The sequence below is a fragment of the Dipodomys ordii genome, unplaced genomic scaffold (genome assembly GCF_000151885.1).
Source record: "Dipodomys ordii isolate 6190 unplaced genomic scaffold, Dord_2.0 Scaffold1000000042, whole genome shotgun sequence".
Taxonomy (NCBI): Eukaryota; Metazoa; Chordata; class Mammalia; order Rodentia; family Heteromyidae; genus Dipodomys; species Dipodomys ordii.
Window position 1 is genome coordinate 1 of NW_012283659.1, and position 26,911 is coordinate 26,911.

At 43.1% G+C, this 26,911-nt stretch overlaps 1 protein-coding gene across 1 annotated transcript in view; it reads right to left on the minus strand.

Moving 5' to 3' along the window:
• Positions 1–764: 764 nt before the first annotated feature.
• LOC106002681 overlaps positions 765–26,911 on the minus strand; it is a gene marked incomplete at its 3' end in the record, with an annotated part of 84,235 nt that continues 58,088 nt past the window's right edge. The window contains 10 exon segments of the mRNA XM_013037523.1: positions 765–841; positions 3,657–3,786; positions 6,196–6,246; positions 6,657–6,776; positions 10,163–10,304; positions 10,408–10,552; positions 24,594–24,764; positions 24,975–25,099; positions 26,018–26,069; positions 26,558–26,620. Of these exon segments, the coding sequence (XP_012892977.1) occupies positions 765–841; positions 3,657–3,786; positions 6,196–6,246; positions 6,657–6,776; positions 10,163–10,304; positions 10,408–10,552; positions 24,594–24,764; positions 24,975–25,099; positions 26,018–26,069; positions 26,558–26,620 (1,076 nt within the window).

The following is a 26,911-nucleotide window of genomic DNA, read 5'->3' on the forward strand; positions in this document are numbered from 1 at the left end:
TGCTGTATAGATAATGTACAGCTGCATGGTACTTGTGCTGTACACTTCTCCTATACTTCCCCGAATTCTAAATATTTCTAGTAGAGAGGAAAAAAGCTGAATCCGGCTAATGAGCACATCTTACATCTGTTGGGTTGTTTTAATAGTACTATCCTTTGATTGGACTCAAAGCCTCATACATGCTAGGCATGCATTCTACCACACCTCCTGCCCCCTTCTTGCTTTAAGTATTTTAAATAATTTTTGGGCTTTGCTCTTCCCTCACATACACCTCCCACAGAGCTGGGATTTCAGGAATGAACCACCTAGCCAGAAGAATTTGTTGAGATAAGGTCTGCTTGCTAACACTTTGCCTAGACTAGCCTTGGATCTCAGTCCTCCCCATCTCCGTTATTCCCCATGGTGTGAGATATTATAATCCCATTATTATTCTGAGTTCTCAGATTGGAGTTTTGTGGTGCTAGAAGGCACTGCTTTCTTACTTCTTACTTGACTTGAAATTATAAACCTTCATCAGTGGACATAATTCTGCTCTAGACTATCAGAACCTCATATCAATGTGTGGACACTGCTCATTGTTAAATCATAGTTCAGGATATGTTGCATGACTTTAAGCCTCACTTTTTACACACACACACACACACACACACACACACACACATACACACAAACACACACACATACCATTGTCTTCAGTGGTGACTTTGTATATCTTCTGTGAGACCACCTGAATCCTCTCCTGTGCATCTTAGAGCTTTTCTTACCAATCTTGCTGCTCTCCAGTTTGCTCCCTCCTCAGGTGTCCAGTCTCTGCCCTTGACAGTGGCTGAGGCTTGTAATACTGGGATTAGAGAAAAAGAAAAGATAGATACAGATATTTAAGTATAAACCTCATCTCTTGCACTTTTAGGTGATTTTAGATGCTTGTTTTCATCAGATCCTCACTCCCATTACTTCTCCCAGCCTCCCAATGCCATGTCCTTCTCCTAGATCCCACAGAAGGCTCAGCTGATATTATAGGAAACCGAAACATTGTGCTTCTGTGAAACCTGCATTGCTGCTGCTTTGAGTAAATGTATTTTTATCAGCGATAATTTTTCTTAATGGAATATGGGAGAATCAGAAAAAACTACTTATTTAAAGCAGTTTCACTTAACCTTTCTCTTACTCAGTTTATTTAAATTAACTTCATATGCCTATGAGGGACATTACACAAAACAATCTTTCTATGTATTTATATTTTTGCTTGTTTCTGTGGTATCATGACTCAAATTCCTTAAACTTTTTGAGGCAAAGATCTTCATTGTGGCAAATATGGCAAATTTTCAGAATGGAAGGGAGAATGGAGATCAATTAACATCTTACATCATCCACTGTCCAGGGCTGCTATTTCCACTATTGGAATTGATGATACCTTGTTTGCAGATTCATTGTCATGAAATGGCCCTTACATCATTGATAAAAGTGAGTATCTTGGGTTCCGTTTATAGCATTGGACTTTTGGTGTCTGCATACTATGTGTCTGAAGGACCCAAGAGCAAGCTTATCTCCACAGAAGTGAGGTCTCCTCTCATGATAGAGGGAGATAATGTGGGGACTTTCCAAAGGAAGAGGCTATTACTCAGCACTCCTATATTACAGGATTTGGAGAGAGAACAAAACAAACCCGTAAACTGGCCTTAGAACTTGACCTCTTCCCACTCATTTCTTTCTTCTTCAGAAAATAAAGCTGAGTAAGCTGAGGAAGGAAGCACACTACCTCCTAATTCAAATTTTGTTGCCTGGTTTCCCCAGACAATTCCTATACCCTTTCATGAGGGTTTGACCTAACATCTGATCTTGTCAAGTGTCTTCTCAGAAGGAATTCTATTGAATAATAATGTCTTCAAAAACTAACTTTGTGGAAAATCTTTACTTCCCTTCCATATCTAAGACAGCCTTTAACTCAGCACACAGATGATCCAGTGGGAACAAATACAAATTGAGTATGCTGCATTGTACACCTCGTAATGTTTATGGGCTTTAATTTTAAGTTTTAAAAGATATGTATAAAAACCAGAAGCCTGCTGGTTCATGCCTGTAATCCTAGCTAATCAGGGGGCTGAAATCTGAGGATTGCAATTTGAAGCCAGCTGAGACAAGAAAGTCCATGAGACTCTTATCTCCAATAAACTACTAAGAAAAAGCTGGAAGTGGTGTTGGGATTTAGTGGGTAGAACACTAGCCTTGAGCACAAAGGGGCTCAGAGACAGTGCACAGGCCCTATGTTCAAGCGCCATGGCTAGCAAACAAAACCGCATGTATACTTAACAAAACTGTACACATTTCCTCTTTAGGTCCATCATGATCTCCTACCACTAGCCACACTGCTGCTGGATTTTTGTAGTTCATGATCATACAGCTTTCTGGACTCGGGAGGTCTCTCCTGACAGGTCATTTCTACAAAGATTTGGTATGTGGCTGTGTTTTAACTGAGTTTCTGTTCAACTCATGTTTACAAATGAGTTTACACATCATCATAGCACCCTTCCTCTGGGAAGGGCTGCTGGTGAATTTAGCATGGACCTCTGAAATAGAGACATAATTTCATTTGACATTATTATCATTCCAGGCAAAAATTGAAATTCCAGTTATAAAACAATGTATCAATCCTATTGAAATCCTGGTATTGATTTTCCTCAAAGACTTTGAAACCAGAATTTTTTTAATCTTGAAAATGAAGTACAGAGGGGTTACAATTACACAAGCAAGGTAATGAGTACATTTCTTTTTTGGAGGGAGGGAGTCCGGTCATGGGCCAGAACTCTGGGCCTGGTCCCTGTCCCTCAGCTCTTCACCTCAAGGCTAGCACTCAACCACTTGAGCCACAGCACCACTTCCAGCTTTTTATTTCTGCTTCTGTGGTGCTGAGGAATCAAACCCAGGGCCTCATGCATGCAAGGCAAGCACTGTACCACTGAGCCACCTTCCCAGCCCACATGAGTACATTTCTTATCAAGCATTGCAGCCCACATGAGTACATTTCTTATCAAGCATTGTTCCCTCCTCCTTTGTTTCCCCTTCCCTTCCCTTCCCATCTCACTCCCCATACCACACCAATGTTGTAAAGTTTGTTTTTTGACATAATGTCTTGTACATCTCATTGTTGCAATGGGTCCACCTGTATCCCTGTTTAAACAATTTGTTTTTTCCCTTCCCCTCCACAAATTATAGCAACATCAAATACAGTGAAAACAGGGTTATACCGAGGAGGAGGGACATAAAAAACCACAAAGAAATCATCTTATAAATATGTTTAAAACAATAGAAAGAAAGAAAAAAATGTGAGTCCTTATCTTGGGGTTCATTTCACCTAACATCAACTCCTCTGAACATTTCTGCTTGTCTCAGACATATACTAGTCATTGCAAATAAGGGAAACCATGGGACCTGTGTTTCTTTGGGTTTGAGACGAGAATGTTTTATATATCATGGGAGAAGCATGGAATTGTGGACAGTTTTTGATTCTCATGTGTTCATGTACCACAGCTTTATCGTTAAACTCCATTGTGAGCTTTCGAACAATGCCTTGGGCCATCTCATTTAGAAACCTTAGATATTAGTGCAACTTGTTCTTTTAAAGGATCAATTCTTGCATAATGCAAAACATTACTTACCTTGGGGGCAATTGGCAAGGCTGAGATGAAGTCGGCCTCACCTAACGGACTACACCTCACACCAATTGCTGGAATCTGCATCTGCAAGCCCTGTTCTCCTGTGTTCCTTACAAACTTCCCAACCTCCCTCCTTACAATATAATCTAGCTGGAAGCAGTGACTCACATCTGTAATTCTAGCTACTCAAAAGTCTGAGATACATCCAGAGGATTTGTGTTAAGACCAGATCAATTAGAAAAGTCTGTTAAAATTGAGCCTCTAATGATTAGTACAAACAGAACTGAAAGTGTGAATCAAGTAGTCAAGTGCCAGCCAACTAAGCAGAAGACCCTGAGTTAAACTGCAGGACTAGCAAAGGGGGGAGGGGAGATGCAGCACTATATTCCATCTTGATAGTATTCAGAGGATGAGGAACTAGTAGGAAGTGCTTCAATAGCTGTTGTCAGTCAAGCCCTGGCTTAGAACTCTGTATATGAAAAGTTGTAGTTATTCTTCAATGGTCAGGCTCAAACTACCTACAAAGAATCACTTTATATGTATGTAGGTATAAGTTTATGCTTTGATCTACTGTGTGAAATCAGAACAAGAAACTACCTCTGAAAACAGAATCAGCTGTATGGTGGGGAGGAAGAAGCAGATTCCCTATATAGTATAACATCAACCTCCCTGGAACTACAAAGCCTATAAAACAAACTCCAGCACAACATTGGCTGTGTTTTATGGCAAGTTCTTGTCCCCTGCAAAGGCCACCCTCTCCCATGTCTGCTTTGCTCTCCAATTTCCTGTGGCAGTAGCATCCACCAACACATAATGGGATACAGGCATTGAGATGCTTGCTGATCTTTCTTTCCAACCTTATGTCTTAAATTAGCTTATCTCCATGTCCATAAGTTAATTTAGTCCAGTTTATAAGACCTTAGAAAATACGTGTTTCCAATTCAATGTGTAAAGTCTCCTTGCAGGGGCAGGTTATATCCCTTAGTCAATAACCCTTCAGTCAGTACTATAAAATCTTAGTGCCAAGAGAGAAAATTGGAAATTCTATATGCAATAGTCAGAGTGGCCAAAAGCCACTGTAAATATGAAAGCTGTTCTGGCTATGTCACCTACAACCAGTGGCAGCAGCCACACCTGTGTAATATCCAGGCTGTAGGTAAGCCTTTACAACCTGCAGCAGGTAGATCCACAGTCTACCTTTTCTGGGAGGAGGCTTTTTAAGAAATATTAGTTTTTATGATTTGCACAGTTTCTGCTTGGCAACTTCCAATCTAGAATAGATTTTTGTCATCTGCTCACATATGCAATGTTTTTACTTGTTCATCCTGTGTATGTTTTTAACTTTAGAAACTTAGTGAATACTTTCATCCAGTTTAAGAAGCCTAATTTTTAGCAGTAAAGGGCCCAGCCATTGGACTAGGAGCATCCATATTGCCTCTTTGTGATGTGGTTTGGACCAAGGAAAAGGCTTCCAAACACCCTGTATCCCCATAGGACAGGATCCAGATGGCTGCTCTACTGGTATCTTTCCCAAGGATATGGGAAGCACATCTGTGAGTACCTTGGTTAAAAACCTATTTTAGACAATGTCCTAAGAACCTGTGCTTTGGGTGTTGTTCCACTCAGGGTATCTTGTGTGTTCTCTGGGGACATTTCATCAAACCTACTTGGTTCATGCAGTGCTGTAAAACTTCCCAGGAGAAGGCCTTTTCTCCCATGAGGAGCTTCCAGATTTACCTAAATCACACTGATACCCAGTTTTCAATCAAGAATTTTATTTTACTTCACTTTAAAAGCTGCCCTTTTAAAGTAGCAGTGGGAGGCCATGCACACACACCTGTAATACTAGCCTTTTGGGAGGCTGATACCAGAATTGCAGTTTGAAGCCAGTGTAGGCAGAGAAACCCAAGAGATTCTTATTGCAATTAGCCTGGAAAAAGCCACTAGTGATCAGTGGCTGGAATGGTAGAGTTCCAGCTTTGAACAAAAAGAGCCAGGTTAAGAGCCAAAGGCCCTGAGTTCAAGTCCTATTATACACAATGTCCCCCACACCTGTACCCACACACCTTCCCCAACAAACACACAAAAGCAATTAGGGAGCAAACTTGCACAAATAAAAGAAGCGGGGAGAGGGGTTCAGTACAATTTTGTGGTTCATTTTTTCACTATTTAAATTGGTCCATTCATGATGAGTGATTGTGTTTGTGTTTTCTCAGTTACATATACCTTGTTCCTTAGTTCTAGAGACAGACTGAGAGTGTTGGCAGAGAGGAGAATGCACAGAGTTTGAATTCTGTTGAAGGGAGGGACTGGATGTCAGATTGGATAGGGGACAAGTCAACTCCTCCAGCTCCACCACTGCATGTCCCATAGTTTGACCTGGCCAATTGGCATGATGCTGTCTTTGTACCCATCAGTGTGGGGAGCGCAGGAAGACCATTGTGTCATGGAGAATGACTGTAGCTGAGGGAGTTGCGGAAGGAACTGACAGCCCACAGCTGAAGTAACAGGATCTCCCTTTGGGGTTCACAGCTAAGTTTACCTCCTCATGTAGAAATATCCAGTATCCAAGGGTATCACTTCTTTGGGGAGCCTACAATGTGGGGAGATAGTACAATTTCAGGCAATCTTGGGAGCAATTAGAGTACAATGAAGAAGAAAATGTGTGTCTCTTCTCTGAAATTCCAGAGGGTAAGAGTAACTGAGGAGAGGAAGCTGTCAGTCAATGCTGAGTTGGTAGGGTTGAGAAGGAAGGCATATTGGAGTTGGGAGTCACATGTGTAATCCTAACTATTTAAGATGCTGAGATTTGGATGATCATTATTCTGGGCCAGCCCAGGCCCAAAACTGGGTGACCTCTCCTCTTAAGCTAGTAATGAATATCAACTTCACTACAACAGGAAGCTTAAAATAGGTGAGTCCAGGCCCAGGCATGTACCTGGATAGGAAGCAAGACCATAACTAAAAAATGACCAGCACAAAATAGGCATATATCTCACCTACCAAGCAAGTACAATACTCTGAGTTCTAACACGAGTACCATGAACAAGGTTAAGCATGGTGACCTCGGTGCCCCAGTGTGATTCACTGAGATGGCTGCAGCATCTGTTGCTCTGTAGGCTCCTGCCAAAGAGGAACAGTCCATCGAAATCCCTCAATCTATGCTTACCAAGACAGCAAATGCTGAGCAGAACCCCTCACGATGGCCAAGGATGGAGGTTTAGTTGGAACTTTGGCCCCTCAAAGGGGAGGAGAGCAACAATCTGCAGGACCAGATGGACTCCTGAGTGAGAGAAGGGCAGAAGGAGGCAATGTTGAGGTTGGTACAGGGCTTGTGTTTAATGACTAATATGGCTTCAGTGGAAATGTTCTGACTTTGATTAATATGTTTTATAACATGTGAATCAAGGGAGAGCTAGGGCAGTGAGGGAAACACACTTGTGTAAATTTTCCGTAGGTTGAAACTTACTCTAAAGTCTAAGTTGTTTTTGAAAACTGAAATGTGGAGAAGTTGATAAAAGAGCACAGCTCCCCAGTACTGGCACTGTTCTCTGCAGATTTACCTGCCCTATCCATCCCTCTACTGGTGGGTACTTGTCCCCAGTGTGCCTCATACCCCATCCCAGTGTGCTGCTCAATCCAGAACAGCTGCTGTTGGGCAGGGAGGATCAGGAAGCCCTGATGCACTCATGTGCCAACAGTGCCTCCTTCCCTTGGAGGCACAACACAATCCAGAGCTCTGCAGCACCCTATCATTGCTATGAATTGGAGTCTCCAACACTTGGGCTTTGCCTGCATTATTCCCCCACACCTCCAGACCAGCCTTTTGGGACTTCTGAGACCTGGAGGATAAGAAAGGGAGGCCTGGAGGCAACATCTGTTCCCATTGGAGCACTGAGTTTGCCACAAGGACCTAACAGGCTGAGAATCTTGTGAATGAACAATGCAGGGTGGCTAAACTTTGATACTCTCTGCTAACATGTCAAGCATTTACTGACATTTATATTCTAGCCCTCTGTGTCCACCAAACCATGGCCATTTGGGGTGTGTGTGTATGTCTGATAAGTCAGAAAGTGATTGGCTAGCAAACAAGAATGACCAGTGTAATGGGTTCATATGGTTGACTGTACTGGCCCTTTATGAGAGATCTCTGGTAGATCTGAATGTGATGTTGCAGTTGGCAATTCTTTCCATCAACCCATCCCTCTGTTTATCATTCAATTCACATCCTACTCCCTACTTTTCCAGCTCTCTGACCAGCAGTCCAGGTTAACACTCAGTACTGTTCAGCCCCAATACTTTGACATCAAGTAGATGACCAGTGCAGTCCCATTTGGGGTTATTTTCCTCTTCTTGTCACTATAAGATGATACTGTAAGGAAGAGGCCAGTCCCCTCCTTGGCTTGCATACCCACACTGTCTGACCACAACAAATCCATTTCTATAAGCTCATAAGTGCTTAGTAAGTATGAAGGTGTCTTCTCAGAAATTTCATGCCACGTTTTAGGCTCCTGTCTTTCTTCACCTGTAGCCTAGCATACCTTCCTTGGGCAGATTACTGAGTTTTTCTGAAACTTCGCCAGCAATTTGAGAAGAGTAAGGGTTGGACTCAGGTCTCAGCCTCCTACTTTCCTGATATCCAGGAGTCCCACAAGTACAAGAGAGTATTCTGCCCTCACCTGGGAGGTCCATGTTTAGCACATGATGGTATCGGGTCAGGTCCCATAATGCTCCACCTGGCATTGAAATGCTTTTTTGTCCATTTTACTATGCTTTGTCCACCTATCCCTACCTGATTAAGGGTAGATCTTTAAGCTCATTGTGAGTTATTACTGAAGAAGGTGACTTGCTAACAATTAAATGCTAATTCTACCACTAAAGAATCCTTATTTCCAGGAAAATGTTAAGATCATTGTAAACAATAATCTGGGGGAATGTGTGGAGGTGCAATGGTATGGGAGGATGAGGGTCAACTAGAGGAAAGACTAAGTAAATATGGATAGGTAAACACCATCTAACCAAATGGCATTTTGGAAGTGGAATCTTTGTACTGAATGTTGACAGTGGTAGAATTCTTGATGGTTCATTGTGTTTGGAAAGATAAAAATTGGTTTGAAGTATCTGCAACATAAGCACGTGCAACTTAATATTATCAGTGTACACAACAAGTGCATGAGTACATGAAGTTGTACACATACACACACATACACAAAGTTGGAATTGAAGAGATGTTATTAGTACAGACCTGGGACTAAAGGACCTGTGCTACAAGCAACACAAGGTGACCTATACTATGACAGCTCTTGCTCATATTGTATGCTCACCGTAGCCATACTTCCAGCCCTTCTTTTGCGATTATTTTGAAGGTGGGATCTCAAGACTTTTCTGCTTAGGCTGGTCTCAGAGCCACCATCCTCCAAATTTAAGACTGCCTATTAGCTAAGATCACAGGTATGAGCCACCAATCCTGGCCCACTGCTTGTGTGTTTAAGTGGAAAATGGTTAACAGGGGGCTGGGAAGGTGGCTCAGTGGTAGAGTGCTTGCCTTGCATGCATGAGGCCCTGGGTTCGATTCTCCAACACCACAAAAGCAAAAAGAAAAAAAGCCAGAAGTGGCACTGTGGCTCAAATGGTAGCCTTGAGCTGAAGAGCTGAGGGACAGCGCCCAGGCCCAGGCCTAGAGTTCAAGCCCCACAACCGGACCAAAAAAAAAAGAAAAGAAAATGGTTAACAGCCTTGAATCAGTCATGTCATTCACACTCTTGGCAAAATTCAGGAACTCCTTTTATTGTCTTGCACATCCAAAAGTGAAAAGCACAAGTCAGGAAAGACTCCCTAGTAACAAACAGATGTGTATGGAGCTAGCTGGGAAGAGGACCACCATGACCTTGTGCTGGCTAGAGACAGATGGCTCCAGTTAGACCAGATGGAGAGAACCAGATAAGGACATGAATAGAATGTAATGGAAGAGAACGATGTTAGAGCTATTGGATGACTTTCAAAGGGCAGAAAACAAAAAGAAGTAATGAGACTAGGCATGGTGGTACATGCCTATGATCTGCATACAAAGGTAGCTTAGCCCAAAGTCCTATTTAAATTAGACCCTATCTCAAAAAAGAGAAGTTACTGAGAGAACAGAGTGGAACACTATCACTGAGTTCTCTGGACCTGAACATGTTGGTATATACTATTGAAAATATACTTCTATTGGCTAGCAGGACTAGGCTATGGCTTCCCTACTATATGTTGAGAAAGAAAATGATGCTCTAAGATGGGAAAATTCAGTGGTCCTAGGGCCCTTCTTCTTTATCCACTCTCACTTGTCTGCCTTGAAGAACTGACTTAATATAAAGAACAAGGTTTAGTGAGATTTCTGATAAGTGTTTACTTATAGTAGATCCTTTTCCCCCAAGGAGAGGCTGCTTAGTCAACCTGTGGATTAGCAGAACATTCCAGACTCTTCAGATGTTCATGACCTGTCCAAGACTGTGCTCAAATGCCAGCCTCACTTAGGGTGATATTCAGAACCTTGCAAGGCTTTCTGCTGAGGAACAGGTCCTCTGCCACTGTGTTCATCCTTCTTGCCTCTCTTGAAGGGTGGTGAGTCAGCCATACCTGTGCCCTCCAGCATTTGCTCATGTGCTATGTGCACTGCGTGGAAGTAAAAAAGCAGTGGAAACTGTAGTGTCCTGTGGGCAATTTTCATGAAGATTTCATCTCTTGAGAAGGGAGACACTATCCACTGCTTGTTTACCTGAAGCCCAGAAGCTCTGGGTCTGGTTTTCAGCACTGCCAGGGAAACACAGAAGGAAGTCATCATTTCGACCCATTCTCCCCTCTTCACCCTGCATGAGCATCTGGGAGCCTGTTGCTGGAATGGTAAATCCAGACACTTTCCTCTGAAATCAAAATGAAAACCTGGGACAAAATTAAAGTCAGTGTAAAGTGAATAAGCATGTATCGATGTATACACTATTACATGTTGTAAAAACAAAAGAATGTTCACTTCCTTCATGCAGTCATTCGAAGTCATGTGTCAGACTCACTCAGCATGGCAATAATTTTGGGAACATCAAAGTCCTGGCTGCTTTGTTTCTTATAGTTATATCCACATGGTGAAATGTGATATCCAGCAGTAATAGTTCAGCCATTAGAACATGGGCTCTGTGTCTCAGGAACAAGTCACTTTTTGTAACTCAGAGAGGAAAAGAAACCCCAGACAGCCATTCTATGCCTGGCTCACTTCCATAAGATTAATAATTACTTGGCCTTATTTATGGCTCATTTTCTTGCATATGAAGAGTTCACACATGGGAGCTGGCTTTAGAGGACAGAGTGCAGATAAAAGAAGTTAAAACAATAACCTCAAACACAAAGTAGACCTTTTCTAGTTCACATTTTTGGAGTCCATATGATTCTGAATGAGGTTATGTCTTTCTCATAATAGCCCAGCCCATCTGCCCATTGGATCATGACTCCACACAATTCATAATTAGTGTCTACTAGCATGTGTGCCACAGGATCTGGGGTTTGTGAGTACCCATCCTCATTGTTGACATTGGGGGATGAGGCTCCCTCTGTCTGCTTGCATCATGTTTCACATCTCAACACTCTCCTTCCTTTCAGGCCAATGAAATGATGCTCAGTGGTTGGAAGCTGACTTCACAGGAGACTTGTGGCAAAGGCCTGGTCTCCCAGGTTTCTGGCCAGGGAAGTCATGGAGCTCGCCTCCTGTAATACAGTTGTTCATGTAGTTGGTTCTTTTACATGTTAGTTTTTAAAAAATAAAATCTGGGAAGGTGGCCTGGTGGTAGAGTGCTTGCCTAGCATGCATGAAGCCCTGAGTTTGATTCTTCAGTAACCACATATCCAGAAAAAGCTGGAAGTGTTGCTGTGGTTCAAGTGTTAGTATGCTATCTTTAAGCAAAAAATGCTTAGGGACAGTGCACAGGCACTGAGTTCAGGCCCCAGGAATTGCAAAAATGAACAAATTGTTGATCAGCTTTTACCACTTCAGGCCATAAAAATGGGTAACAAGGCTCAGGACTGTTGCTATAAGAGCTCATGTCTTCCCACAAACAGAAGGATAAGGCTCTTGTCTCTCACTTTCCAGTACCCAGAAAACCCTCAAATGATGAATGGATTAATAAAATGTGGTATACATGTATGAGGTTACATATATATATATGCATATATATACATATATGTGTATGTATGAGGTTACATACATGTATACCACATTTTAAATACATATATGTATATATAGATATAAATATATACATATATGTGTGTATATGTACATATTTACATATATATAAATGTATGTATAAACACACACATACACACACACAAACAGAGAGAAATCTCACTCATCCATCAGAGAGCATGATAGACTACCATTTGTAATAATGTGGAAAGACTGGGAAAGCATTATATTATGGGAAGTAATCCAGACCCAGAGAACACAAGCTGAATGGTTTCCCTTATTTGTGGCTGCTACAATGCTCCAATAAACCCAAAAGCAAATACACTTAGTTGTATGCTAATAGTTACAGATGAATTAACTGAAGTATAATAGACTCTATGAAGAGCAGAAATAGTGTGGTATTTTTTCCTCTAAAGAAATGTTTAATGGTCTGCCAAGAAAACAAAAACTCTCAAAGTTTGTCTGGCAATCCATTCACTTGTTAATAATTTAGTAATTAAGGATGCTCTCACCAGAGTGGGCAACAGTAAACGTAGTAGTCACACACATTTTAGTGACTAAAATTCCAAAGCCTACTGACATTACAAATAAATGTATCATGTTTAAAATTTTAATCTATTTCTATTTCCTGACTTGCCACACCAAGAGTTATTGTCTTACAAGGGAATATGAAAATAAAAAAATCCATTTGTGGAAATGAGCATGAGATTAGTTGTTCTTTCTCAGAAGTTTGTCTCAATGAAAACAAAGAATTAAACTTAAATGCTGAGGAAAATAAATGTTATTACTTCATTATACCATAAAAGAATGTAAACTGTGAGCAAGGTAAATATGACAGGCAAAAATAAGGCAAATAACAGAGTTTCAGTGAAGTAAATTTCTTTTTTCTCACTGCTATCTAAAACCCTCCATCTCTGTTCTTCTGATACACAGCTGAGAATCTGGCAGACCTCTTAAGGACCAGAGCAGAATGGACAATCTCCACACAGGACAGATGAACACAGTGAGTTGACAAGTACCCAAGGAGTGGGTGTTTCAATATGGGAAACTGTTGGAATAATTATTGTTTCCTCATAATCCAGACAAATGTTCATGCCAAGGTCCAAAAATGTCGAAGTCAGGCTTATAAAGCCACAGGTGAAAAAGAAATAATCTAACATGAAAGTTAAATGTTTCAAACAGGAATGTGGTAATGCATGACTGTAATCCTAGAACTCTGGAATGTGAGGCAGGAGGATCTTCACTTTTAGTCCAGCTAGGCAATAAAGTCAGGTCCTGCTTTAGGAAGCTCAGGTTTCCTACTATCACTTGCCAAAGAATAACTACTTGCACTAGAAGCACCATCTGAGATTTCCATGACACCCTCTCCATCTTCACATTCATTGCGTTTACTGGTTTCTTCTCTGTCACTGTCCACTTTCTAGTCAATCAACTGCAGTTCATCTCCCTTGGCCCTATCTTCTGCACACAAATTGTTTCTGCCAATAGTGCTAATCTCATTGTTTCTCTGTATTTTAAACAGTGTCCTATCTTCATCAGACTGATCATTTTCACTGGATCTCCATGGTACACTTGTGAGCTCAATTACTAGATGTGGTTGTTTCTTTGGTCTTGAAGATAATTCAATATTTCAATATTTCAGATGTCCTGAAATCCCTCTCCAAACTTGAGCCATGCTTCAGAGAGGGAAGCAGCAGCTGTGCCCACTCTCCTAAGACTTGTTCTTCTGACCTGTGGTGGACTCTTGTGAAAAAAATGGGTACTCTATGTCCCACTTCCTTTTCCACTTGGATCTGCTGGTGCCATCACCAGAGACATGGTATCAGCCCATGATAATAGACTTGTTTTGAGAGAATAAGACAAAAACCAATAAAGGAAGCACAAGGAAAGTATATGGTGTTCAGTGTGAAAATAGAAAATTCACAGTGAAGCAAAACTTATGCAGGTCAAACCTCCATTTTCAGAAGCCATGAAGGTCAAGCCATCATACTAGTTCTTCATGTCTGTGTGTAACATATATCCTCATGTTCTTCTGTGGTCATGTAGATCATACTGACCACCAGGAGTCACTGGAAGTACAGGACACATTGGTGCAGGGGTGGAGGGGTTCTCCTGGAGGCCTTTTTTGGGACTGACAGGCCAGCGATAAGGGCAAGAAGGAGGCAGCAGTAGTTGCAGGGATTACTGCCAATTATTAGATATTAAATTATGTCTCCATTTAATGATGTGTCCCAGTTGAACAATTAATAAAGCATTAATTAATAATTACTCAATATCCCATTATTGTTTATCATATATGTACATATACACATATATATTTACATATTTTATAGAATGAGACAGATGTCTATGTATAATTAAATTATGCATCATGTGTCACTACCTATTATTAGATTTAATTATGTCTCCATGTAATTTTTATTCTGGTAATGCTTAATAAAATATTAATAAAACTTAATACACTTCCTATAATTGTTGCATCTAATTTAATCTAGAATGATTCACTAATTCAACCCTTTATCATTTATTGTAGTGACAATTATTCCACCTATGACATTTATTACATTTATGACATTCTATTACATAGCATATAGATTTGCATCCAAATTATACATCCTACCTGACACTGAGCACTTTCAAAGAAAAAGAAAACGTGTCATGCTCAGCTTCTCACTCCAAGATTATACTTTTGGCAGTGTTGGGATCTAAACTCAGGGCCTAGAAGTTCATGAATGGGTGATTGTAAGCACAGCAGCCAATTAAGCTCCTAGGCAGTTGCCAGGCCCTGAAATCGAGCCCCATATATTGACTCCATATTGTGCTTAGTATAGCTATTCATTAAATTTTTTGTTTTATTCATCTATTTGCCATTTATTTTATCGACTGTTATTACACATGGAATATTTATTACATTTATTACAGAGGATATAGATTTGCCTATGTATGAAACTTCACACCTGACATCCAGGACTTTCACAGAAAAGGAAAACATGTGTCACCATGGTCTTCTTACTCCATGATTCAATTTTTGTGAGTGCTGGCATCTGAACTCACAGCCTACAAGGCCCAATGCATGAATGGGTGAATGTCAGCATGCCAGCCTGGTGCATATTGAGCCCACAAGTAGTTCCCAGCACCTGAGATCGAGCCCCAGGGTTTGAAAAATAAGAACACATTGACATGCAGATGGTAGTACACAAATAAATATAGATCTTTATAGAGTGCCAGAGATGTCTATACAATATTCAGTTATATATGCTACATTCCTACCAGTTCTTGGGTACTTATTATGCCTCCATGTAATTAATATTGTTTTCATCCTTAATGAATTATTAATTAAATCAACCACTGTCCCAAAATAATTGCATCCATGTAATTAATAGTATTCTTTTAGTGTGCCAAAAATATTCATTAAACTCCATCGGCCTCCTAAAGTCACTCTAACCTTGACATTCATAACCTTCCATCAGTATTCCTATGACTAGGAACGAGACTTTTAGGATCTCCTGCCATTGGTAAGGGTCAGGACCGGGCTTCCCACCCAGGGCCTCTGTTGCCATGTTGGCCTATGGCTTCCCTGATAGCCCGCCAGCCTTCAGCAATGCTAGGTTACCAACACTTTTCAGCTGTGTCATTCAGACCCAGGAAGGTCACCTTGCAAAGAAAACAAATGTAAAACTTGCAGCCATATGCAAGTTGCCGAGTTTTTTTTTTAGTGTTTTTTTTTTTCCTGTCAGCCTTTGGGGCCCAGGAACCAAGGTTTGGCTGTGGGTCCAGTGGCTGCACCCTAGCCTAGAGTGATTGAAGCTGAGGCAGAGTTGCTGTGACCTGAGTTCAAGCCCTGTGCTTGACAAAATAAAAATGCATACATACATACATACATACATACATACATACATACATATATACATACATACAAAATATCTAAAATATTTTTGAGGCTCCTTGGCTTGGAATTCATGCCATTTTTTTTCTGCCAGGCCTGGGATTTGAATTCAGGGTCTGGTTAAATCTGCAGCATTGTGGGAGAAGGGGAAGCCCATCATGCTGGAAGACAAGAAAGTCAGGCCTGTCTCCAGAGCCTGAATTCAAGTCCTAGCACTCGTATACATTTTAAATACATGATTTATATTTACATACACATGTTTACTGCATATTGCAGTTAGTGTAGTTATTCATTTTATTTTGTTTTATTTATTTATTATATATTTTAGTGAGTATGATTACACATATAACATTTTTACATACTAATACATAGGACATAGATTTGCCTGTGTATTAGACATCATTCCTGAGACCCCGGATTTTCACCAATTAGGAAAACAAGTGGGACAATTGGCTTCTTCCATCAGGATTAAGTTTTTGGCAGTTCTGTGATTTGAACTCCGGGCCTAGAAGGCCCACTTCATGAATGGGTCAATGTTAGCACACCAGTCTGATGCAAGTGAAGTTGTCGGGCAACTTTGAGGACCTGAGATCAAGCCCTAGCGGTGGCCACTATATAAACACATAGATGTGTAGATTTCAGTGTGTGTGTGTATTTACGTATGTATATGCATCCATCAATGTATACAGAGACAGATAGACATTTATGTAGATTCTAGTGTATAACTCTATATAAAGTGATGTCTATATCTTACTTTTATATATTCTAATACTACCAATTATTTGGTCTAGAATTATGCCTCCATTAATTAATCACAGAACAAGACTTAATAAATATTAAATTAATCAATGACCTGTATTTATTGCATACAAACTTACAGAATGACTAGCTAATCAGTAATTCAATTAGTACATTTCAAACATCCTACTAGTGTTCCTATACATAGGAACAAGTTTCCTAGGATCTTCAGCAGTGTGTAGGTGCCAGTCCCAGAATCCAACTCAGGGCCTAGGTGTGTGAGCTTCACTAACAGCCCACCAGCCTTCAGCCATGCAAGGTCACGTTCAATTTTCAAGCCAAGTCATTGAGACCCAGGATAGTCACAGTGCAAAGGAAACAAAGGTAAAACAGTTATGTAAAACTTCCTGGTTTTTTCCTCCTCCGTTTGTGTTGGTTTGATTTTTTTTGCCAGTGCTGGGAGTTGAACTCGGTCCTAGGATCCCTGGATCATCTGTGGGTGTAAAAGCTGCACCCCAGCCTAGAGTAATCATGGTTTAAGGCACAATAAAATGCTTTCTTGAGCAAAAAGAGCTCAGGGAAAATTTCTAGGTTCACAGCTCAAGCCTCAGGACCTGCCACACAAAAAAAGATCCAGTAACTCCATGTGTCTGTGTATGAATGCATGTATTTCTATTGGAGAACATCGAGATTCTCTATGAAGAAAAGCACCCAGCTAGGAAATTTGCTTTGAATAGAATGATTTCATAGCACAGAGAGTGCTTTCAAAACAGTGCATATGCCGGGGCTCCCCTCACTATTCCCAGTGTAGCCTGAGTGTTTCTGTGCACCACAGGCTGCTGGAGGAAGTCTGCCTCATTGTTGGAACAAGCAGACAAAAAGCCTCACTCCTGTACAGCTTTGTAACAATTCATCTGGGGGCAATTGGTGAGGATGAATGTGGGTGGGCTCTGAAGTCCAGGAGAAAAAGGTCTCTTTGTACACCAAGGTCTTTCTCTCCCCAGTGCTGTGTTTTGACAGGAAGCTTTCATTTGTGACACCTCCCATGACAGGCCTGGGTGATGTCTCTGAGCTCTTCAGCTCAAGCTCTACCACTTGAGCTACAGAACTCCTTCAGGCTTTCTGGTGGTTCACTGGAGATAACCATCTCAAGGGATTTCCTGCCCAGGCTGGTTTGGACCCTGATCCTCAGCTCTCTGCCTGCTGAGTAGCTAGGATGACAGGCACGAGTCAGCAGCGCTGGCTTCCACTTCAAGTTGCTAAGTGGTGAGTAAGAGATAATAGTCTCATGGGACCTTTTGTGTCCGGGATAGTTTTGAACCCAGATCCTCAGATCTCAGCTTCCTGAGTAGGCAGGATGACAGACCTCAGCTACAGATACCTAGGGTCCTTGGCTCTACATGATAGGGCACTAGCCATGAGCCCAACAGGGAAGGGTCAGTGCCTAGGCCCTGAGTTCAACATTCACAACCGAGAAAAATAATCCAGGAGACAACTCATTAGAGTTCAATACATACATAATTTTGGCCCTGACATGGAGACATATTTGAGCCTCAACTTTCTCATGTGCACAATCATCTTACTTGTGGAGCTCTTACAAGGACCAGATGAAAGAATGCACCCCGTGAAGGACTCAGCACAAAACAACTCATGAAGGTCTCATCACATAGCTGTATCCCACAAGCTGTCTAGAATTAGGGTGTTTTCATCAGTATCACCATTCTTTCAGAAACATGTCACAAACTGTACAAAGTTCATATCTAATGGCTTAAAGGGGTGGGGGTTTTGGGGGGGGGAGTTAGCCATGGGGATTTCACTCAAAGTTGGGGCTACTATCCTAAGATCTTTAGCTCAAGGCTAGAGCTCTAACACTTTGAGCCACAGCTCAGAGTTTCTCAGACTTCCTGCCAGGGCTGGGTTTTAAACCCACCAGTGTCAGATCTCAGCCCCTGGGTATCTTAGATGAAAGGGGTGAATGAGCCAGCAGCATCTGGTTCCATGGAGCTGGGTTGCAGTGGTTTACCTCTGGCTAAGTCAGGTTAGATGGCAGCTGTCAACACCAGACTCCCAGCTTGCTCTGTGATGAGGTATTTGCAGTCCTATCCTTATATCATTGTGCTCAGAAAATTCTTTTTTTTGGTGCCAGTCTTGAGTCTTGAGTAAGTGTCTGGACACAGTCCCTAAGCTTTTATGCTCAAAGCTAGTGCTCAACTGCTTGAGTGACAGCACAACTTCTGAATTTTTCTGGGCATGTGGTAGTGAGGAATAGAAACCAGGGCTTTGTATGTACTAAGGGAGCACTCTACCACTGAGCCCCAGGAGTGACAAGTGTATAAACAAATAAACGTGTAGATTGGTAGATAGATAGATAGATAGATAGATAGATAGATAGACAGACAGACAGACAGATAGATGTATACGTATAAAACAAGAGAGATGTCTGTATATTATGAAATTGCATATACGATATTACTACTATTGGCAACTAAGTTATTCCTTCCTTTTTTAAGTATCATGACTGAATACATAATAAAGTAGTAATTGAAAATTAATTAATGTAGTATAATTGTGTATAATCTTATAATATGAAAATCATACACTAACTTCTAATTTAATTGTTACTTTTATAACATTCCATTTGTACGGATGTATCATCAGAATGTATTTCTTTGAACCTCCCACCATTCATTAGTGGCAGTCCTGGGATTTGACCTCCAGGCCTAGGTCGCCAGTTTTGGCTATGGCTTCCCTAATAGCCTGCCAAACATCAGCAATGCAAGATCATGTGCACTTTCTGGGCCTTGTCATTTAGACCCACGATGGTCACAACACAAAGGAAAAAAATTAGTAAAACCACCCCCTTGAACTTCTCAGTTTTATCCTTCTCCTTATTATTATTTTATTCCCAGCCCCAGGGTCAGCTGTGGCAGAGGTGCCAAGACCTAAGTGCTTGGCCAAAATAAAATAAATAAATAAATAAATAATAAGGCCCTGACTTGGAATTTGCACCATTTTTCTGGCAGGCTTGGGATTTGAACTCAGGGTCTGGGTAACTCTGTGGCATTGTCCTTGAAGATAAGAAATTCAGATCAAGTCCCAGGGCTTGAATTCAAGCCTCAGCACTGGAAAAAATAATATTCATATATGAGATCTATTTACATACATGGGTTTACTGCGTATGGCGTTTACTACCCTTATTTATTTAGCATTGTTACACATATAACACTTCATTTATTACATCATATCACCTAGATTATGTTTGCATTTGGATTATACATTATACTGAGACCCAGGACTTTCACACAGAAGGAAAAAATATGTGTCAAAGTTGGCTTCTTACTCCATGAATAAATTTTTGGCCTTGCTGGGATTTCAACTCATGGCCTACAATGCCCAATCCATAAATGGGATCACAGTCTTAGCACACCAGCCTCCAGAAAACAGAGCTGCCAGGAAGTTCTGAAGACCTTTGATCAAGTCACACTAGTACCCAATATATACATTAATAGATATGTATATGTATATATGTGTGTGTGTATATATATAGATATATACTGAGAGAGGGAATGTGATGATATTAAATTATATATATATAATTACCAATTATTAGTTATTACATTATGCCACCATTTAATGAAGTATCATGGTTGAATATTTATACAAGCATTAATTAAAAATTAGTCAAAATCTTTCAATTAGGGGAATCATACCATGGTGCTAGAATGGAAGATATAAATCCAATAATATTTGTGTGGCATTCTAAAATAGAATCATGAATTAACTGCAAATTTAATTATTACTTTTATAATATTTCATTAGCATTCACACGAATAGGAATGAGTTTGTCAGGGTCTCCCTCCATTTGTGGGTGGCAATCCTAGCAATCAAACTCCAGGGTAGTTTACTTCTAATGCAAACCCTTGGAATGACACAGTGAAGATTTCAGATTGTCATGGTTTAAAAAAGAACAAAAAAAGAAAGCTAGGTGTCAGCGGCTCCTGCCTGTAATCCTAGCTCCTCAGGAGGCTGAGATGTAGAGAATGCCAACTTGAATTCAGCCAGGGCAGGAAAGTAGGAGACACTTATTTCTAAGAGATCACAGGGAAAAACAACAACAACAGCAAAAAAAAAAAACATGAGTGGGATCGTGACTCGAGTTGCAGAGTACTGCCCTTGAGCAAAAGGAACTCAGGGACAGGGCCTAGGTTCATAGTTCAACCCCAGACCTGCCCCCCCTCCAAAAAAAAGGCAGCAGTAACTCCATGTCTCTGTGTATGGATGGATGATATATGAATGATGGGCATTCAGCAGGTTGTCCATGTTCAGCCCACCCAACTTGGGCAAGCTGGGACAAGCCCTCAGAGTTGCTAGGCTGTAGGAGTGGTCGAAGGTTCAGGATCCATATTCTCTATCCCTCTGTAGTATGTGAACCTAGACCTCTGGGGCCTGGTGGCTCTCATTCATTCATCATTCCTCATTGCCGAGTCATAGACTGGTCCTAAATCTCAGCAAAGATATGAAATAGTCAGTGATTTCTATGCCAAATGGGGTAAGCCAATAAATCCCACCCTCATAACTCCAGTTACAATTCAGCCTTGGGCTGTGAATGTGGCTTAGTGGTAGAGTGCTTACCTAGCATGCACAAAGTTCTGGGTTCAATTTCTCAGTACCACAGAAACAGAGAAAGCCAAAAGTGGCACTGTGGCTATCCTTGAGCAAAAGAAGCTCAGGAGCATGCCCAGACCCTGAGTTCAAGCCCGATGACCGGCAAAAAAAAAAAGTGAGCCTGGTGAGACATATTCTTCTGGGACTCAAGTGGTAGAGTGCTAGCCTTGAATGAAAAAAACTGAGGGACAGAGCCCAGGACCTGAGTTCAAGCCCTAGTACCAAGATGCACCCACACACACAGGAAGGTGGTAATGATGAGCTGAGCCAGAACTGGGGGCAGTCCTGAGGCATAGTCACAGTAAACTCTTAAGCCAGATCATGTGGTTTCTCCCTAAGTCCTTCTTGGGCTGAGGGGTCTGGGCCAAGGCAGTAAGCTCCAGGGAACCCGCCCCTCCATCCATGCATGGGGCCACAGGACCAAATGAAAGAACACTACGCATACTCTTTTGTAGTTGGCCCATGATTGCAGACCTTCATTTGCCCCCAAGCACTGGTGAGGAAAGAAGGGCTCTGAGCCCTGGGACTCCAGGCTGCTGCTAGAAGTAGCAGCCAGCCGGCTGTGGATTTGTGAGCACACAAGTCTTTCATGAGCCCAACTCAACACCCCCTCCCCCGAGGTGTGCCTGACAGATTTGCACTTTTGTGATCCCTGTATGAGCAGGCATTACCTGCCGTGCCATCTTGCAGCTTCTGCCCCTCCTGGCCCAGATCTCAGCCTCCTGAGTAGCTAGGAAAATGAGAGCTTGAGCTATCACTATCCTTCTTGGCTAAAGACAGAGTATCTCTCTACCAGCCTAGCACCCATCTACAGTTACCCCTCCTACTCCACCCCTACACCTCCAGACTGCAGAGGAATCATACCCTTCCCTGAGGTCAAAGAAATATGATCAGGTTTGAGCTTTATGTTCTCCACATAGTCAGGGGCTTCTGGGAGCTGAAGTGTACTGTAGTTCAAGTGGTAGAACACCAATCTTATGTAAACAAGCTAAAGGATACCACCTAGGCTCTGAGTTCAAGCCCCGGTAAATTCACAAACACACACACACACACACACACAAAGCACACACAAACATCCTTAGTAGGTCCCAATGTCTTATACCAGCAATCCTAGCTACGTAAGAAGCTGAGCTCTTAGGATGGCAGCTTGAAGCCAGCCCAGGCAGGAAAGTCCGTGAGACTCTTCTCTCCACTAAACTACTAAAAAAGATGAAAGATGAGCTGTGGTTCAAGTGGTAGAGTGTTAGCTTTGAGCAATGGAAGCTCAGGGACAGTGCCTAGGCCCTGAGTTCCAGCTCGAAGACATTTTAAAGACAACCTTTTCCCCCACCCCACCCCCAATCAGGCCATAAACCAGATTTTGGTTACCCTGGATCTCACTTCCACTCCTGCCACTTTCACAGCACTGCCACAAGTGGCCGGTGTGGGGCCAGCACTGAATTAAGAAGTGAACGTACAACAAGGGGGGGCATAGCCAGGTCAAGGCTAATGCCCCAGAACATTGAGGTATTGGCCATACTAGTCTCTCATGCCCCAGTTCCCTGGACCTAGAATCTAAAGTGTGTGCATCTGTATTCTGGGCATCCAGAATTGTCTAGAAGGACCTGAGCAGCCAAGCTGGGGGGAGGGGGGGAAATAGACTTTCCTGTGACAACGTATGTTGACATTTCCTAGACACTGACGGATACTTCCAAGCCACCTTGGCCTCACCTCACATGTAACCCCGGATCCTCCTTACTTGGGCGGCCTTCAGTCAGCCATCAAGCTCGAGTTGGCCAGAGCCACGGGAAAACTTCCATTCCCCACTCCACTGCCAGCGTGCAGGGAGGGATGTGCAGCCAGAGACCCAGCTGAGGAAAAGTCAGGACATCGCATGACTGAGGCCTCCCAGAGGCAAGGGAGACCCTATGCTAGCTGGCCATGGTGACCCAGAATACAGAATCCCCTGGAGGTGCCCAAAGATTTGTACAGGCTGGACTTAGGCCCCAAAGAAAAACTGGAATGCAGGCCTCTGGCAATTTAGGACTCATTATAGACCCTGACAGGGGGTTAAAGGGCAAGGTCAGTGTGGAGGAGGGGCAACATCCAAGGTCAGAAAGAGGCAGACAGGCACCCAGGAAGGAGACAGAGAGAGGCCAAGGAAAAATACACACACACACACACATACACACACACACACACACAGTTAGCCCAAGGCCTCAGCAGTCCATGAGCACCCTGAACATCCCACACCCAAGAAGATGGCACTACCATCCTCAGACCAAGTGTAGACAAAACTCAGGACATCTCACACATCTGGAATGGCTCATAACACATCTTGGCATTTCCTAAATGTACATACCACTATGCAGAAAACTCAGCTACTTTATTTTTGGTTGTCAGTCATGGGGTTTGAACTCTGGGCCTGCACGCAATCCCTTAGCTCTTGAGCTGAAGGTGGGCACTCTACCACTGAAGCCACAGTACCACTTCTGGCTTTCTAGTGGTTAATTGGAGATAAAGTCTCACACATTTTCCTGCCCAAGCTGGCTTTGAACCACGATCCTCAGATCTCAGCCTCCTGAGTAGCTAGGATGACAGTTGTGAGCCACTGGCAATGACCGGCTTCAGCCACCTTCTAATACCAAGGGAAAACCCAACTCATCAAGACACAAACCACATGTAACCCTACACTTCAGACTTTGTCACCAGCATTCAAAACCATTCTTCCATGAATGGAGAGCATATAATTGACACTGCCATCCCACCCCTGCTCTCATTCACCCACTCCCTGCCTACCACAGGCCACAACCTCTGGAGTTCTTGGTAAGGCACCACCCACACTGTTACGGCTTCATACTGGGGCAAACCCGGGGAGGCCAGCATCTGGTCTCCCAACCATAGCAACCCCACTGCTTCAACATCTCTTGCAATCAAGGAAGGGATGCCTTTCTTTCTTTCCTGTTTTATTTTCTTTTATTTTTCTACTTTTTTGGTTGAGGGGCTTGAACTCAGGACTTGGGTACTGTCCCTGATGTCGATTTTTCTTCAAGGCCAGTGCTCTACCACTTGAGCCACAGTGCCAATTCCAGTTGGATTGGAGATGAGCTTCTTGTGACACTTTCCTGGGAAATGAGATCCACTGGATCTCAGCCTCCTGAGTGGCCAGGATGACAGGTGTGGGATGAGAGGGGTGAGCGACTGGCTTAAGGTGTCTAGTCCTTCAGAATTTCCACCTACTCCTCCTCTAGAAGCTACCACCTAGACACCCCTCTACCTCCCTCAGGGACAGCAAAGGGGCTCAGAATTTGGGTGGGGCCATGGGGATTAAAGGGCCCCCTCACATCACTAGCCCTCTCTAAGCTCCCATCTGCCTCCTCCTGATTGCCTGGTCTTCCAGGGCAGATCTGACCCACAAGGAGTTCTGGGGCCTGCCCTATATCCTCCTGCCCCACCCAACCAGTACCTGAGGATTTCTGGGGTCAGCTGCTCCATGTCCCGGGGGAAGACTTTGGGAGGGTTGCTGATAAATGGATCCAGGGGTGCGCAGGGCAAAAGGAGTATCCAGCTCCCCTCTGTCAAAGGAGACACAAAGCACGGATGGATCTACTAAGAGCTTCAGGGCATAGCCATCAACCTGTCACAAAGATCCCTGGGAGAACTGTTTTATGGTGACAGCCCTGGGGCTTGACATCGGGACCCTGGCACTGTCCGCTGTCCCCGACTTTCTTTGTCTCCAGGGGAGGGCTCTTTCACCTGAGCCACAGTGCCACTTCCAGCTTTTTCTGTGTATGCAGGACCTAGGAATCCAAACTGTACTTTCCTGCGAGCTTGATGAGCCCTTTACCTCTAAGACACAATTCCAGCCCTGGATAGCTGTTCTTCTATGATCCCTCAGACCTGTATAGGGATAGTCTTGCACATCTATACCAAGTCGCACATCTATACCGAGTCTCTCACCAGCAGCCCTGGCTGGAAATGAACATGCTCTGCTGTGTTGTCCATCATATTCAGCACCTTTGCTCTCTGTGCTTCCTGTCAGATCCTCCTACTTAAGCAAAACCCCCTTTTCAAGTGCTGCCTCCAAGAAGACCATTCCGATCACCTCGGCAGAGCTGGAGCCTCTCCACTCTTCAGGCTGCCAGCCTTGTAAGACTCTGCCTTCAAGCCAATGTGAGTTGATAGTGCACAAAGGGAAAGGCCTGGATTCCACCACCGGATTTCTGAAGGCCCTGATACACCACCCAGGGACAGGTTTTGTATCACACTCCATGAGAGGGGACTCGAGGCCCAGGCAATCTGTGGGCAAAAAGATGGGGCCATTTCTTTGTGTGGGCTTGAACTGAGGATCTGGGAGCTGTCTCTCTGAGTTTTATTGTTCAAGGCTGGTGCTCTACCACTTGAGCCACAGCTCCACTTCTAGCTTTTTGGTGGTTCCATGGAGAGTAGAGTCTCACAGGCTTTCCAGCTTATGGCTGGCTTCAAGCTGTGATCCTGAGATCTAAACCTCCGGAGTAGCCAGAATGACAGGCATGAGCCTGAGCCTCAGGTGATGGGCACCAACGGCTTTTTTGTTGTTGTTGTTCCTGTTTATCTCCTGTCAACTAGCAAGCCCAACTTAAAATAATCAGTTACAGGGGATCAAAATTCTCTCCTAGGTCAGTTAATCCAAGGAGATAAAGTGTCTTTGGAAAAGGCTAGTCTGAGTTGGTTTAGGGGTGTTTGTGTGTTCGTATGTGTGTTTGTGTGTGTGTGTGTGTGTGTGTGTGTGTCTGTGTGTGTGTGTGTGAGTAAAAGTGTCCGGGATACCTACCCTCATCTCTGCAGTGCCTCATCCTCCCAGCAGGGAGTGCATCCAGGATCCTGACCCCAAGGAAGGTGGAGGGGTACCTAAGGTCACATCCAGGGGGATGATCCGAATTCTCTCCTGCAGCCTTAGCCTGGACAGATAAAGGAGAGAAGGAGAGGTTTAGGGGAACATCAAGGGGAGCCCCTTACCTTTGGCTACAAGTACCAGCAGAAGACTGTATCCATCTTTCTTGGTAGTCAGATAAAAGGTGCACACTGTTCATTTATTTTATGATTGTGTTAGTCCTAGGACTTGGATTCAAGGCCTGGGTGTTACCCCTGAGCTTCTTTTGTTCAAGGCTGAGGCTCTACCACTTGAGCCACAGCACTGGCTTATGTGTGGGTTTGGAGAGGGAGGTGGTTTATGGGAGATAAGAATCTCACGGACTTTCCTGCCCCGGCTGCCCATCAGACCTCAGCCTCCAAAAGAGCCAGGATGATGGGTGGGAGCCATGACCTCCTGACCGCCACCATCCATTTATAATCCCTTAGGCCCAGGGCTGGACCACCCACACTACACCTCCTTGTTGGGAGTAGGAAGCAGACATGAGTGGGTTTGATACTTCAACAGCCTACCTATCTTTGAGCATTGTTCTGGGTCAGTCTGAAGGAGGCTTCGTCCTTATCCACAGCAATGACTTGGCTCTGTCACAAGAACAAATGTCCAATGGGAGGTGTCAGGTCTGGGGTCTTTCCTCTGAACCCCGCCCCCCTAACCAAAATGACACTCCCCAGCAAAGGGTAGTACACACAGAGTGTTTTTATTGACTTACAGCCAGGGTCTTGTCAGATAGGTGGGGGTATAGGTCAGAGGCCCAGGATTATGCTGGGCAGGGAGGAAAAGTGACACCTTCTCATCCACTTTCCTTCAACGGTGTAGCAGAGGGATATGGGGAAGGACTCATGGGATGGACAATGAATAACCGTCATGGTCTA